Here is a 15,373-nt window from a genome sequence, read left to right on the forward strand (position 1 = left end):
GCCAGGGTCAGGGAATTAGTGTACATAACGGTCATTGTGATAATGGGCCAGCAGATGCGACTGGAAACATACTGTACACAATTAAGTATAATGCACTAATGGTAGGTTAGAATTTTTATCGCCTCTTGGCGATCACACAGCAGATCCATGGTTAGCAGTCATAAAGAGTTTATTGGTACGAAAGCCAAAGATTTTCTGACATAGGAAAGATTTTTCCTTTCATAACAAGAACATTAAATCCTTTGTGCCCCAGAGCTGGGGAGTGAGATATGTAAAGTGGTTGTCAGATGTTTCTTGGGAAAAGACCAATTAAAGGGTCACCCGGCAAAGGTAGAAACGACTCCTTGACTCCCGTGTTTTGGCATTCCTTTTTCCCCTTCCTTGATTTTTTTTTGGTCCTTCTCCCTAGTGTTAATTGCCAACTTCTGCAAACAATTCTCAGGTAAAAGCAGGACATATTCCTGGTGCCCAGTTCTATCCCACATGAGCAATCCCACTATGGAGACTCGTTGTGATTTATTTTCCACTGACTTAATGGAACACTGACTGAAGTTGAACACCTGAACAGGAATGAGGCAAACTAGTTGGGCCAACCCCAGTGAGAAGAGCGGCATCTGTTGCCCTCATTGAGGGACTTCCTGGTATGAGTCTAGGAAATAACGGTCATTAATTATTGTCGGGATGGATTTGTCCAATAGTGACTGGGCCCTTGGCAAATGGATGGTAATCTCTGACCACGTGGTTGCCTATTCTTGAGGAGAGGCCATAGTGATGACTTCTCAAGATGAGTGAAGTGGGTGTGCCTTACTCCTGACTTCCAAACAGGTGGTGTTTGTCTGTTTGGGGTGGGGGTGGGAGCTGGGAGCCCAGCGTCCAACTTGGGCCTGGGGATCTGTGGGGCTGGCTGGCTCAGACTCCTGGAGAGGATTCTGGAGCCACAGCTGTTTAGACATTTTGGCCACTCCTCTGCCTGAGGTGGAGAGGGGTCCTGCCCAAAAGGCACCGGCAAGGGCTTGGGCAACCTCCTCTGGAGAAGGGGCGGAACAAAAGCGTCCTTGTCCCTGCCTGTGCAGAAGGCGGCCTGCGTCTGCAGATGAACTGCTTTTACTAGCTTCTCAGAGACATGACATTTGTTCAGAAGATTAGCCAGGTTGTAATGTGTGGCATAATTGCACTGTGTGGATGTCCCAGAAGTGAAAACCTAATTGCTTGACAGGACGATAACTTTGTGGTGTGCTCTCACCTTGTTAGGTCCTTTTCTGATGCAGTTCAAATGAAGTCTGGCCGCAGGTGTGCCTAATTTACCTCGCAACAGAACGTGTTGGCTTTAATTGTACAGTGGCTGTTAGGAAAAATTGGTGGGTGGAATATCAAGTGACTTGCTGTGTGCCGCTGGCAGATGGGCGGCGGTGGCAGAAGGAGCCCTGGGGGCTCCGGGCAGAGGCAGGGGAGGTCAGCACAGAAGCAGATTCTGTCCCCAAATAGGGAAACCTCATGCCATGGACCGGCTCTTCATTAGGCCAGTGGCCGTTGCCTCCCGGACAGCATCATTATCCATCTGAAATCACAAAAACCATTCAGGACCCAGCCATGAGTGATACTGGTAAACCCTCTACTTGCCAAAGCCACTTCTCCAGTCTTTCTTGAGAGAGACTTCTTAATGGCTCATTATTATTATGGGGACATGACATGAGGCTGCCTATATTAGGAAGGTGGAATTTTGATATTGAAAAAAAATAGACTGCATCATGGGCAAGACAAAATGTCTTTCTGGGAGAAAATTGGGGAAATACTGGCCTATTCTACTGTTGCTCAAGCTCAAGAAGCAGCTGGCCCAGCCTCCTCCTCTCACTCACTCACTCACCAGATGTTCTGGTGGTAAATCTCGGCTCACACGGCAGCTTCCTAGAATACTTCAGGGCAGAAAGGACCACCCAGAAATGCCCATGGTGTAGCTTCACAACGCCCTATCATCTTTATGCCCCAAGACACCACACAAAGCTTGGCCAAAAAGTGTTGGCAAAATGTGGTCCCTGATCTCTTGTCCTAAACCCCACTGTTGCCACTAATCCCAGAAAATGGTGCCAAGAATAAAAGAACATGGATAGTTTCCTCAGAGCCCCCAGAATTCCTCAGTACACCTTTTAAAACATAGGCTTACATTCCATGGAGATCGCTCACCCCCCTCTTTCAACAAAAATTCTCATAAGTTTCATAAAGAGTTGTACATATTGCAACTATAAAGTCCAACCCTCTTAAAATGCATATTAAAAGTGTGTTTACTTAAGTAATAATGACCTCTGGGTCGGATATTTCCTGGCAGTTAATGGCCAGCTGTGGTAAGAGCCCTCTTTTCTACCAGCAGGCCCAAGCTACCCCACTTATTAAGCTGCCAGGAAATCCCCACCCCCATTGTGACCGCCTAGAGAGCTTGGAAACACCAACGGTAAAGAGGCCTTGCCTCATCAGAAGCCAACTTGTCTGCAGACCCTCTCCATGAGCTAGCTCCACTGCCTCCAAGTGGGTGAGTGAGGACCCTTGGAAGCAGTGTGGGCACGTGCTCATCCCCATGGCTACCCTGGCACTGCTGACATCCCAAGTTTTGGGCAGGGCCCATCACCCTAAGCAATGAGTAACAGAAAGCAAAGGGGGCCGCTGGGTTTCGATGCCGCCTGAGATCTGGACTTTTAAAATGTCTCACAATTGTGTCTCTTGATTAATAACCCTAACAGACTCCACTTTTGTATCTTTATAGATTCTTTCTCAAGTTTTTCCTCAAGTGCAATCAGAACTGTTTGAAGAATGCAGGCAACCCCCGAGATATGCGGAGATTCCAGGTACACATTTGAAAAAGTGCCAGGACTGGTCCAACCAGATAATTTCATACAATGTTGATTATTCGGTTCTGGAAATTTGTTGTGAAAACAAGCAAAAAGTGATCAAGTATCGTAGAAGGTGCTGGCTTTGGGAGTCAGAGACCCCGGGGTCCAATCCCACCTCTTAGTACCCAAAGGACCCTGGGCTTTGTACCTCTGGTTGTAAAATGAGGGGGCTGGCCTTTCTAATCACCTCTTCCAGCTGTGAATGTGGGACCCTCTTGTCCTCAGTGCTTGGGAAGCTAACCTTACTTGTTCCTCACATTGTGCAGCTTTCCCTAGCCAAAGAATTTATCACCTAGTGACCAGCTGACTATGAGCTTGGCAATAGCCCTGCTCTGCTGCTGGGCCAGACTTGGGAATTTTCTACCTTGCTAGGACTTGCCAATGCTGATCAAGAACCTAGGGTCACTGCTAGGTCACACTAAGTCATCAGAGGGCTCTGTGCTTGACAACATATAAGTAGAGAAAATACTTCCACACATTTACCTGCTACCTCGAAGGACCCAAGTTCATTGAGTCCATAATGTCCAGGTGAAGCCGGTAATCTTCTGTGAAATCTTATTTCAGGTATTGGTCATATTCCTTGACTTTTTCCTTGAGACTGTGCCATCTAGAACTTCTTGAGTTGGGTTAGGAGTTTAAAGAGTTAGTCCCCGGAAAGTCACTATTGGGAGTTGATGAAATGATCATACTGTTCCCATTCAGGTCTGGTAAGTGCAATAGGCAGATTTAAAATCACTTTGGTTTTTTATTTTTTAAGGAATGTTTTCAGGTAAAAAAACAAACAAAAAAGTAAACTAGAGTAATTTCTACTTTAGCCATTGCTTGATCACCTAAAACATCACTTGTGTTTGGCTGACCAAAACTTAGCTTCGGATCTAGGTAGCATAGGCACTCAATCAATAAGCATTTATTAAGCCCTACTGTGTGCTAGGCAACATGATGCCAATTCAATAGCTGGTACTCTGTCCTTGTCAGGATTTGGGATATTTGGTTAGGTGAGGATTTTTTTCTCAGTTGTACCATAAAGTGAAGATGTCCATTTCACATAATCAATCAATCAATCAATCAATCAACCAATCAATGCTTATTAAACACCTACTATATGCCAGACACAATTACCTAAAGATTCTGTGCTGTTTTCCTAAGGGTGGACTACATGCTTTCAGTGCACTGGACCAAAGTCAGAGTATTCTCCTCACCTAAAGTCTGCCTCTTACAATTTAAGCTGGATAACCTTTTCATCCTCTTCAGCCTAGGGCGGCTGCTACGCCTTCGCCCTGGTTGTCCCCAAGAGCTGTTATCTTAGGAGAGAATTGATCTGATGCCATGGGTAGATCAGGACCGTTTCCTGCATTTTTCAGTCTGGCCATTGTTGGGGGATAATTTTAGGATGACAAGTCTTGTAGAAACACAACTTCTTTTGCTGTTTTAGGATTTAGACTTTGATGTGCTGAGATACGATTTCTCCGTTGTTCCCATTTGTGACTCAGTAGACAGTGAAGCCTGATTGAGATGGTGACTCAGAAACACAGGATGATTGTTTCAGGTTATCTGCTCAGTGATTCAAACGTGGGCATGATGAACTCGGTCTAATTATTAAAGTGTCCCAACATTTTCCCGAGAAATTCTACTCCCAGGTTAAGCTTTATGGCAAAAGATGTGACCACTATCTTCGTGCACACTCACCAACCCACCTAGGAGGGGTCGCCAGCCAGCTACCCACAGTCAAGCTCTGTAGCTTGGAGACAAATGTTTCTTGCAAACTGTTCAGTCCAGTTTCCATTTTTCATGCATCTTGGCCTCATGCAGCATTGGCAATATTGATCCATTGGAACAGAGCAGAAGGTCAAACCTGGAATGAGTGGATGTGTCCTCTTTGTCTTGCTGGTGACTGAATGAAGCATCTGTTACAAGTGATCTTGGGCTTCGCACTGGGACCCTGGAGTCACTCGGAGGACTTCCTGCGGTCTCTTGAGCTAATCTCCCTGCCTCTCAGAGGGTTTAACTGGACTTAGCGGGATGTCAGGTCTTCAACAATATTTTCAACTGGTTTCCCCATCTCAGCACCTTTCTGAAGGTGCGCTGCAGGAATGAGCCAATACCGAGAAAGAAAACAGCATGCTTCCTCTCTTTCTGCTGACCTACGGCATTTTCCCTTGGTGACTGACCTACATAGAGAAATGACAGAATAAAGACAGTTGTCTTTTAAAAAGTTTTTTTATCTTCTCCCTTTTCCCATCTCTATAACATGCCATGGTCTAGGAGACAAAAACAAGATGAACCCTTTCTATAAAGTTATAATATCTTTGGTATGATGATGCGCAGATTAATTGCCTATAGTAGGTTTAAAGTAAAAGTTCAGTCATCTAGATAATGATGCCACCCCAGAAGGACTCCAGTCAAAGATACAAGGAGAGCAGAGCAGCAAAAACAGTGTTGGATTTAAAGTCAGAGGACCTGGGGCAGCTAGGTGGCGCAGTGGATAGAGCACCGGCCCTGGATTCAGGAAGACCTGAGTTCAAATCTGACCTCAGACCTGTGACACTTACTAGCTGTGTGACCCTGGGCAACTCACTTAACCCCAATTGCCTCACAAAAAAAAAACAACCCCCCCCCAAACAAACAAAAACCAAATAAAGTCAGAGGACCTGGGTTCAAATGTGGCTCCTTGGTGACACAGTGGATAGATGTTGGACTTAAAGGTCAGGAGGTACTAAGTTATAATCCTCCCTCAGATACTCAGTAGCTGTGTGACCCTGGGCAAGTCACTTAACATTTCTGCACCTCAGTTTCCTCATCTGTAGAATGGGACCATAATAGCACCCACCTCCCAGGGTGTTTGTGAGGATCAAATGAATTAACACATATAAAGTACTTTGCAAATTATGAAGCTCTATAGAAATGCAAAAAAATAAAAATAAAAAAAAAACCTTTAACACTAAGCTGATGCTTCCACTTAACTTACTACCTTGTGACTTTGGGCAAGTATCATCCCCTCATTGTCCTCCTCAGTAAAAGGAGGGGTTTTGATGTCCCTGGCAGATCCCCATTGGTGCTCCTAGGATCTCTAGAAGTGGCCCACCCAATGCCTCCTAGGAAGTCCATGACCTCCCCCTGTAGAAGGAGCAGCCAGACCACTGCCTCGTCTGGGGCCAAATGTGCCAGAAAGGTGCTAAGGGGACCAACATCCCATCCAAAGATAGCTAGTCCAAGGTGCTGAAGGTGAGGCTTATTTCAGATGCTTTCAGGGGCTACTAACCACAAAAGCAGGAGGGTATCTTTGTCCAGCAAGGCAGTCCTGACCCTAATCTTTTAGTGGTAGCCTCATCATGGTGGCCATTTCTTAATCTTCAAGTAGAGCCTATTAATAAACTCAGTTTATAAATTCATTCTGTAGGGGCAGCTAGGTGGCAAAGTAGATAAAGCAGTGGCCCTGGATTCAGGAGGACCTGAGTTCAAATCCGACCTCAGACATTTAACACTTACTAGCTGTGTGACCCTGGGCAAGTCCCCTAACCCCAACTGCCTCACAAACAACAACAACAAAAAAACCAAAACAAAACAAAAATTCATTCTGCGACTCTGTACTGAGATGAGCACAAGTTTCACTTTAAATGCTAAATTCTGTTGGGCATCTTGGGTTTGTTAGCACCCAAAGTCCAGAAAATGTCCCGGTCCTAATCTGGAATGGTCTGCTGCTACTGCACAGCGCCATAATCTACTCCAGGGGTTTAGGGATGGTTTGGTTGAGATTAACCAAAGCATGGCTTGACCCCAAGGACTCGCCTATCCTAGCCCGGGGAGGAGACTCAAAACTTCCTTCATCCCCAAACTGGATGCAAATCTGAACTGGCACCAAAGGGACCATGCTGTGACACTCCCATTAGACTTGTGCTTCTATTCAAAGGATACCAAGACTTTGGAGCCACTGCCATTTTTCATACCCATTAAAAGAATGGTCATTCCCTGTTTCCCTGGTTTGTCGGAGAGTGTCACCTCCAATCTCTCAATCACCGTCTTGGTCAGCAAGGTTGTCCTCTTTGCCTGTATTGCTGTTCTAATGTCTACCAAGAAGCAGTTGGAACCTGAAGGTCCTATCCATCATCTCTCCTTTGGCCAGGATCTGAACCTGGACACAAGGATAGGAGCCTTTCACTCAAGAATAATGGAGGAAATTCCATGGCACGCCAGGGTCATTCGCCATCCAGATGAACTTGGAGAGGGATACTCGGCAGGCATTGAAAACACTTTCACTATTCATCTTCAACTCTGCCTTTTCAGATGCAAAAAAGTTCATTATCAGACATTAAATGTAATTGTGAAATTGACCCAGAGATCATTTACTGAAAGAATGTAGGGAGTGGGGAGGGGGGGGTCTGATTTATTCAGCATTTGCTGGTGGTAGGGGATCCTCACAGCTTTCATTTGAAGGCAGTCTCAAGTGAACAAATTTTAATTAGATAAACTATCTAATCAATATATCAACAGATCAAAACAGCAGCTTTTAAAATGAGTGGCTAGAGGGGTGTTTCTGAAGCTAATGGCTAGAAGAATATTTCCCTGAATTGAATTCACTTGTTAGCATAATAGGAGATTAAGCTCTCATTAGTGTAGCAGGTTTTGAAGAGAAACAATTGTGAGCTAAAAAAAAAAAATCCTGACTATTAGCCCCAAACCAGTGAATGGTGGGTGGCCATCAATGGAAAACTTCCAAGAACAATCAGGTGATTTCCTTTTCACCTTTAAAGTAGTATTGAAAAGCAAGCCCCCAAACCTCATAAATTCGGTGTTGTTGTTGTTGTTGCCTTTAAATCCCATGTTACAACTGACTTTCTCTTGGCAGGTTGTTGTTTCAACTACAGTCAACGTGGATGGCCACGTTCTGGCTGTGTCCGACAACATGTTTGTGCACAACAACTCCAAACACGGAAGGCGGGCCCGCCGCCTTGACCCGTCAGAAGGTACGGCTCCTTCTTATCTGGAAAATGGTAGGCACACATTTACATGTCTTTTTTTTATTTGCAATGCCTTTTCTTTTTCTTTCTTTTTTTTTTTTTTGGCATCATCCTTTATGTTGATACACTCAACAATTATTTTCACATGGTTTTTCCCTCCGCCCATTGATCAAACTACCCATTAGAAAGCATCCCAAGGCCTTGTCAAGCAGAGGACACTTCTGTATTTGCTTCGTACATTCTCTTATTCCTTTCTTTTAATGCCTCATGTTTTGCGCTCAGCCCATTTTTAAAAACTTTTTTTCCATTCTCCCTTTTCCTTCTGTTTGTTTAAAAGCTTTGTTTTGCTTATAGCTTTTCTTGCTCTTTTAATTTATTTGATTTTATTTTGGCTTGTCATAATCCTTGCTCCAGAGGTAGAGAGACTCAGGTTGTGTCTGCCATCCCCAATGGATGGTAAACACATGACCGATGCTTCAGAGAGTTTGCCATGGGGCCAGTTTTCTGACCTTGGTCCCCATGCCACACAAGAAAGTGGTAGAGTTTAGAGATACCAAAAAGCACATGAACGGTTTGTCTTCCAACAACCATTCAACAACGATTGACTTCTTGTCTGGAGAGTTGAGAGTCATTTGAGAGCTCAGGGATGGAGAGACATGTCCCTAGAGAGCTACTCACAAGTCTGGGAGACTCTGCCTAGGGGCAATGAGTACCCTTCACCTCCAAGTCATATTCACACACTTATGGGCTTAATATTTAGCACATATCAGGAGACATGGAGGGACATGGAAAGGTCACTGGAAGAAGCAGCAGCCCCTCCAGACCAACTTGGACCATGCTTCCCCTTAATGTAAGATCTCTCTGATTGTAAACAAGGTCCTCTTTGGGTGACCTCGAAGGGCAGAAATGTGAAGTCTCCTTTAAGAAATGTGATTTCTGTAGAGTGAGTTGATACCCTAACAACAGCAGGTTTGGGAATCCCCACCACCCTACTGGAACTGTTAGAGGACAAAGATCCTGGCAAACATACTCAGGGCATATATTTGAGGGGTGAACTAATGTATCTGCCCAGAAAAGTGAATGGAGCTGGTGGTGATGATCAGAATGAAATATGATTCAGACATCAAGATTGGAGCCCAATTTATGCATCTGCTGTGGTCCACCAAAATAAACTAATTTGTTTTTCTGCGTTAATGACTAAGGTATCAGAGAAGCAAACTACAGTAATTAGAGGTCGCCCCAGCACCCCAGTCATTAGGGCCTCTGACGTATTGTTTGTCTCCTTCCGAGCAGCTCAAGGTAGGGGTGTGTTTTGCTTAGCAACCATCACTAATGAGGTTCACAATTAGGAAGGTTGAATCCCCTTTCCTTAGTCCTCTCCCTCCCCAGAGAGAGGACGAGCAACATTATAGGTTCAAGGAAGCGTTCTCAGCCCTGTGGTGGTAGGTTTTCGTCTGGGTCCAAATTCAGCCTCTTCTAATGAGCTATTATGATCTTAGCCAAGTACAAGTATTTATTTTTATAAATCTGCATTAAAAAAAAAGGCATTTGACTGTAAGGAGCAAATATAACATTGAGAAGAAGAAAGGCCCCTTGTGCGGACCCCTGAGACCTCGGCCCACCAATCAAAGCCCACTTTGTCGAGGAACCCAGCCCAGGGTTTTGTTTGTTTGCTTAAGTGTGGGTGACATAATCACCAAAATGCTTTCAATATCTTTCACTTGAAATTGATCACACTGGGCCATTGTCTTGGAGCCCCGGGCTGGCTGCTGGAGCCTGTGGGCGCCCTGAAACAGATGCGCCCAGCTCAGTCCCCCTCTCCCTCCTCAGCGCATCTTTCTGAGAGAGGGAAGTGGCATTTGTCCTAAGTCCAGATGAATTTTTTACAAATTAGGGGCTGGGGTTCTTGACACCCATCTTGGGAAGAGGACTCTTTCTTTCCAGGGGAGAGATTTGTGTCCGTGAGCGTCTTCTTCTCCTCCAGCGAGGTGACAACTTATGAGGAGAGCTCAGTGGAAAGGATGGGCACAGGGTTGCTGCACACTTCCTTGCTCCTGCCCAGCTAAACTATATCTTAGGGGAGGGATGGTATGCTTTGAATTAGCAACACATCCTTTAAAGAGAGAACCCCCACTCCAAACCGCAACTATTTGCCTGTGTGCAGCCTCTTCTAGCTAACACCTCATTATCCAATCATCTAATATTCACCAGCAGTATACACACACACACACACACACACACACACTCAGATCGTTTCCAAGTAAACTAATTCCCCCCGCTGCTGCTGGGGAAGGCTGCCATCCAATGCTTTGAGCTCACAAAAGGCAAGGCAGATTATTTACAGTAGTCGAATACGAGGGAGGGAAGACGATTGTTCTCCCTTGCAGCTCAGCATCTAGAACTAATGTTTGATTTTTTCTTGTCCCTTCCTTCTGAGCCCCCCCCCCCCAAATGACTCAGGCTCTGTTTAAACCTTAAGCAAGCCCTAGCCCAGCCCCAGGCCCGCAGCACAAGACTGATTTACATGCCAAGTGCCCGTAATGCTGTTAGGGTTTATGCAATAACGACAACTGAATCCAGGCTGCGGGGTTTTAGCGAGTTAAAGGGAACAGATGGCCCTAGGAGAGGTAAAAGGTATAATCCTATCAGCTGGAGTATCAGCCAGCCATCTGGACATCCTAAGTACAATTACGAGACATTTTAGCCAGCAGAACAAAGGAGTCTTCGTGAGGCAAGATTAGGCCTGTTGGAGTGCCTCAATATTGTGAATGCAGAGAAAGGTGACAAATGCTGGGAATGGGCTCGGGAGAGCTTGCTGATTAATGACCACGGGGAGGGACAGGGCGATGGTGACTGATGGACTATCCGATAATGCTGGGAGGGACACGGCCCCCAGAGTCATTTTGGGCAAGTGGGCTTGTGTCTGAAGTCAGAGCCTCCCTGGCCCTCTTGGAAGTTCCCTCAGACAATGCCATCAGGGCCCTTGGCAGGAAGCAGGCTGGCTTTCCCCTGCCTTACAGAACCCAGAATAGCCAAGAAGCAGGCATGACATGCACAGGGTGGAATTAACAAGTTCATTCATTGAAAGCAGTGGCAGCAATGGGAGCTCTAATTTAACAAAACAAACGAGGGCGGGAGAGGTATGCATCTGTGATTTCCTGACTGTGGGGTAGCCCCAACTGGGGCAGTCCATCCCAGGTGGTGGCAATCTCACAACTGCCCAATCACTTCTTCAGGGCAGGAGCCTTAGAAAAAGGTTATGCTGCCTAATGGGGCCAAAGAGAGAAACCCACAATATGTTAGTGTGTCTGCACGTGAGTGTGTGTGTGTGTGTGAGGGAATGTCTGCCCATGGGTATGTGTGTGCATCAGGGTGTACTTGTGTGCGTGTGTGAGGGATATACATGTATATCAGGGTATGTGTGAGTGAGAGGGATATTATGTACCTATCAGGATGTGCATGTGTGATGTGTGTGTGTCAGTGCATATATGTGTTAATGTGTGTCCATATGTGCCTGCCCATGGGGGGGGTTGGATCCTATGTGTGTGTACCTATGGAAGTGCCTCTCTTTCCCTCCCAGCCCACACCCCTCACTCTGCTGCCATCTTCCTCCTCGGTTGTGCCCAGTCTCTCTCATCTGTTTGAGCGTGGCGGGCACGTATGTCATTAGATCCCTAACGCCGGCTGTGTAATTCATTTCGCCATGGTTCCCATTGAACACATGTTCCCCCTCGATATGTGCATTGAAATGTATGCAAATGCAGGCAGAAGGAAGATGGCAATCTCTCCAGCAAGGCAGAGCCAGCCCCGGCTCAGCCCCCACCCCCGCCCCCGCCCCGGCTCGGGCCCCAGAGCTGCCGGCCACCGGCCCCCGTCATGTATATGGGCTGGGCCACAGCTACCAAAGAGCAGCCTCTTGTGCATGTTCTCAGGCCTCAGTTTTTTTCCTTTTCTCACCTCCAAAGTAAATTTGTTTACTGTAATTTTTTTTGGTGAATTATTTGCCATAATTGGCTGTGCTGATGAAGGTCACTCCCTTGGAGGAGTCTTGTCAGCCTTTAGAGAGCTGATCCTTTTCAAATGCTCTCCATGCAATTAAGAAAAGCAAATGTCACTCGGAAGCCTCAGAAATGAAAATTTGTATGAACTTATTAGCATGAAGTCAACAGCGCTAGTTAAGGGCAGGTTCCCAGTGTGTGCTCTGGGCCTCTGGTGCGGAGGGAGATGCGCAGGGAATGAGCAAATATAACCTCGGCTGGTCCGACATTCGTGCAAACAAAGAGAGGTGGCATGTCTGAAGTGCTCCAAACAACAATAGCTAATGGTGATTAGCTAGATTTGGTCTTCGAGGAGAAGAAGGGCCTGGAAAGGCTGGGCCTGCCCACAGGCCGACTCCTGACTCGGGGCTGGCTGTGGAGCCTGGTGCCACTCTGGCCCGTACTCCACTGGGGGGCCCCAAAGGGGTTGCCACCCCCTCCTGCACCTAGTAACTCATCTGGAGCCTGTGGGCGGGGTCTGGGGGGCATGGTGCTGGCATGGTCCACAAAGCCAGCTTTTCTTCCCCAAGAATTCACTGGGGAAGAAGGTTGTCAGGAAAGGGAGCAGAGTCCCAGGGGTGATGCTGCCCCACTGGGGGCTGGGCTAAGCTGGGTTCCTTATTCCCCTCCCTTAGCCGTCTCCTTGTCCTGATTTTCTCGGGCGGGAGAGTGCCCTTGCCCACACCTAGGGCCTGTCATAAGCGAAAGCGTTCTGTGATGTCATCCATTTTACTGTGACATCATGCAGGCCCCATCTGACCTGTCTGATTGGAGATCATTTAGCCCCTGGCATTCTGGGATGGAATCGTGACCCGTTCATGCCCTGGCTCATCTGCTTCCACTTTCAGACACTCACAAAGGCACCTATTCCTTGAGTGCCCTTGGCCCCATCCTTCTTCTGATATGAAAGGGACTATTTCAACACAAAAGTTGAGCAGCATTTAGGTTGTCTCGAAGACAATCAATAGCGCAGCCCTGTCAAACCCAACCCCTGCAGGTAAGAATTAGAGCAGGGGAATTTACTTGTAATAGGGAAAATGTATATCTTAGGATCTGCTCCTTTGCATGAAAGTCAGCATACAAAAGACCATCAAAGCTGGTAAAAAGGGTCTGTCAACACCATGTAAAAGAAGGGCTGATCAAAGTCGAGAACAAAGCTGCCCCTCTCGGAGAAGGACCAGCTTCGCCACAGTTTACTCCCAGGACGCTGGGAGCCCCCAGTGCCTGGTGCCGGTGCCGCTGCTGCCGCTCAGGAGACTCAGGCTGCCTCGGCTGCCTCCCTCTCTTCCCAGCAGCCCCATTGTAATAACTCATGCAAATGTGAAGACTCTAGAGACAAAGGCAGGTCAAGGCAATGGCTCAGGGATTCGTGTCGACAAACAATATTAGATGTTAAAATGTGTACCTTTGACAAAAGTACTAATATAGTGCTTTTGATTTTTTCCTGATGAAAAGTGAAAAGTAGTAATTATGGACTGACAGAGGAAAATGAAGTTTTGAACCGAAAGGCAAAGTTCGCGGATGAAAAAAACCCAACCCAATTAGCTGCTTAGAAGGAATCGAAATTCCGAGCGTTTGCTCCTCCGTCTCCCTCCACAACCTTCTGATTGACTCTGCTTAGATCCGAACAGCAAAGCAGATAAATCGACATGCCACATGCACGCCCCGATGCTTAATCATTTGTAATCGTCATATTTACCCTGACACCGAACCTGCTCTCTCGAGCCATTCCCCGCCCTCTGCACCTCGCTCACTCATCTTCTGTAGCTTGGCCTTTGCTTTATAAAACATTTAATAGTTTGCTTTAAATACATCCCTGCGCTGATAGATGATTGCCCTTTGTCTGCCTCTTGGAGAAGCCACGCACTTTTTTTTTCCCTACTGTGCTTTGCATGACTTGTCATTGGTAGAGAGACCTGATGTCGCTGGCCTGTAAGGGGAACTAAGGTCTTGGTTTTCTGTCTTGTACAAGCAGCTACTCCGTGCATAAAGGCCATCAGCCCTAGTGAAGGCTGGACCACCGGTGGGGCCACCGTCATCATCATCGGGGACAACTTCTTTGATGGCCTCCAAGTCGTCTTTGGAACCATGTTGGTGTGGAGTGAGGTGAGTTCCCGAGTCTGGGCTCTGTCCAGAGACTGTTGGCATGAGGTCTCCTGGAGCTTTGTGGCAAGCCACCTTCTTCACATGTGGCTGGTCAGAGCTGGTCCCTGGGAAAGGCCCAGGAGGCCCAGTGGGGCCCTCTGGTGGAAGGCCTGCTGAGAGGGGAGGGTCCTCAGACAGTTGAACAATTAGTGTGGAAATTAGTGGGAGCTGCCCCCCCCTCACATGTGGAGGCAATTTTCCTATGGATGATGCCCTGTGGCCTTTCCTGTAAACTAAAACCCAGGATCATTTGCAGATATTTTTCTTCAACAACACGGGCGAGCCCCAAGCTGCTCTGTGACAGCCAGGAGGGAGCATTATGAAATGATGCTCCAATTTGGGGTCATTTGGGTAATTATATCCAACTGCTAAGTGTCAGTCCTCTCCTTGCCACGGGGATTGAGCGTCTGTTTCCTGTATGATTTCTGTAGCTGATAACGCCTCATGCCATCCGAGTGCAGACCCCTCCTCGGCACATTCCTGGAGTGGTGGAGGTCACCCTGTCCTACAAATCCAAGCAATTCTGTAAAGGTGCTCCCGGCCGCTTCGTCTACACTGGTAAGTGGGCCGCGGCTGCGCTGCGGCGTCCTCCTCTTTGGTAATCAACCGGTCGGTAGTTGCTCATGAGACCTTGAAAGGATGTGGTAAATAGCTCCAGAGTTTGGGCTGTTTTCATCAAGGTGAGCTCGTAGCCCAAATTGTGTGTCTGTGGGGAGATAAGAGAAACACGAGTCTTCCAGTTTGCTTTCATTAATAGGAACATCCGGAGGCAGGGTCTCCAGTCTGAGGCACTGGGGTCTAAGGGCAACAATACTGGACTGGGAAGAATGAGACCTGCCCCTTCTGCCTAGCATTCCCAGGTCCTTCCCTTTGAACTCTGATATTCTGCCCCCCCCCCCCGCCCCCGCCTTCTGGGGCTCTGACATTCTTTTTTCTAATGCTACCATTCTAAGGTGTGTGCTCTAAGACCAACCCACCCACCTAATTCTTTTTCTGAGGGGTGGGGGGGCAATGAGGGTTAAGTGACTTGCCCAGGGTCACACAGGTAGTAAGAGTCAAGTGTCTGAGGTCAGATTTGAACTCAGGTCCTCCTGAATTCAGAGCCAGTGTTTTATCCACTGTGCCACCGAGCTGCCCCACCACCCACCTAATTCTAATTCAGATGCTAAAGTCCTTCCCACGGCACGTTTTAGGGTGTCTAAGATGAGTTTGTTTGAAGGTCCTTTCCAGCTCTGACCATCAATATTCTATATTCTAAGGCTCCTTCTAGACCTGGCATCCTTTTCTAGGTGTTCAGATACCTCCACATTCTGGTCCTCTATGGTCTATGTGCTAAGACATCCTGGATGCTATG

At 47.1% G+C, this 15,373-nt stretch overlaps 1 protein-coding gene across 4 annotated transcripts in view; it reads left to right on the plus strand.

Annotated features, from left to right (window-relative positions):
• The window catches only part of EBF3 (EBF transcription factor 3), a 148,106-nt gene that overhangs the window by 97,827 nt on the left and 34,906 nt on the right, over positions 1-15,373 (plus strand). For 2 of the 4 annotated variants that reach the window (XM_043989774.1, XM_043989777.1), the window contains exons 7-10: positions 2,756-2,837; positions 7,726-7,870; positions 13,850-13,980; positions 14,451-14,577. In XM_043989774.1, the coding sequence (XP_043845709.1) occupies positions 2,756-2,837; positions 7,726-7,870; positions 13,850-13,980; positions 14,451-14,577 (485 nt within the window). The remainder of the gene's footprint in view (positions 1-2,755; positions 2,838-7,725; positions 7,871-13,849; positions 13,981-14,450; positions 14,578-15,373) is intronic. The other 2 variants (XM_043989778.1, XM_043989775.1) reach the window with 1 other exon arrangement.

Source organism: Dromiciops gliroides, chromosome 2, assembly GCF_019393635.1.
Source record: "Dromiciops gliroides isolate mDroGli1 chromosome 2, mDroGli1.pri, whole genome shotgun sequence".
NCBI classification, from domain to species: Eukaryota; Metazoa; Chordata; class Mammalia; order Microbiotheria; family Microbiotheriidae; genus Dromiciops; species Dromiciops gliroides.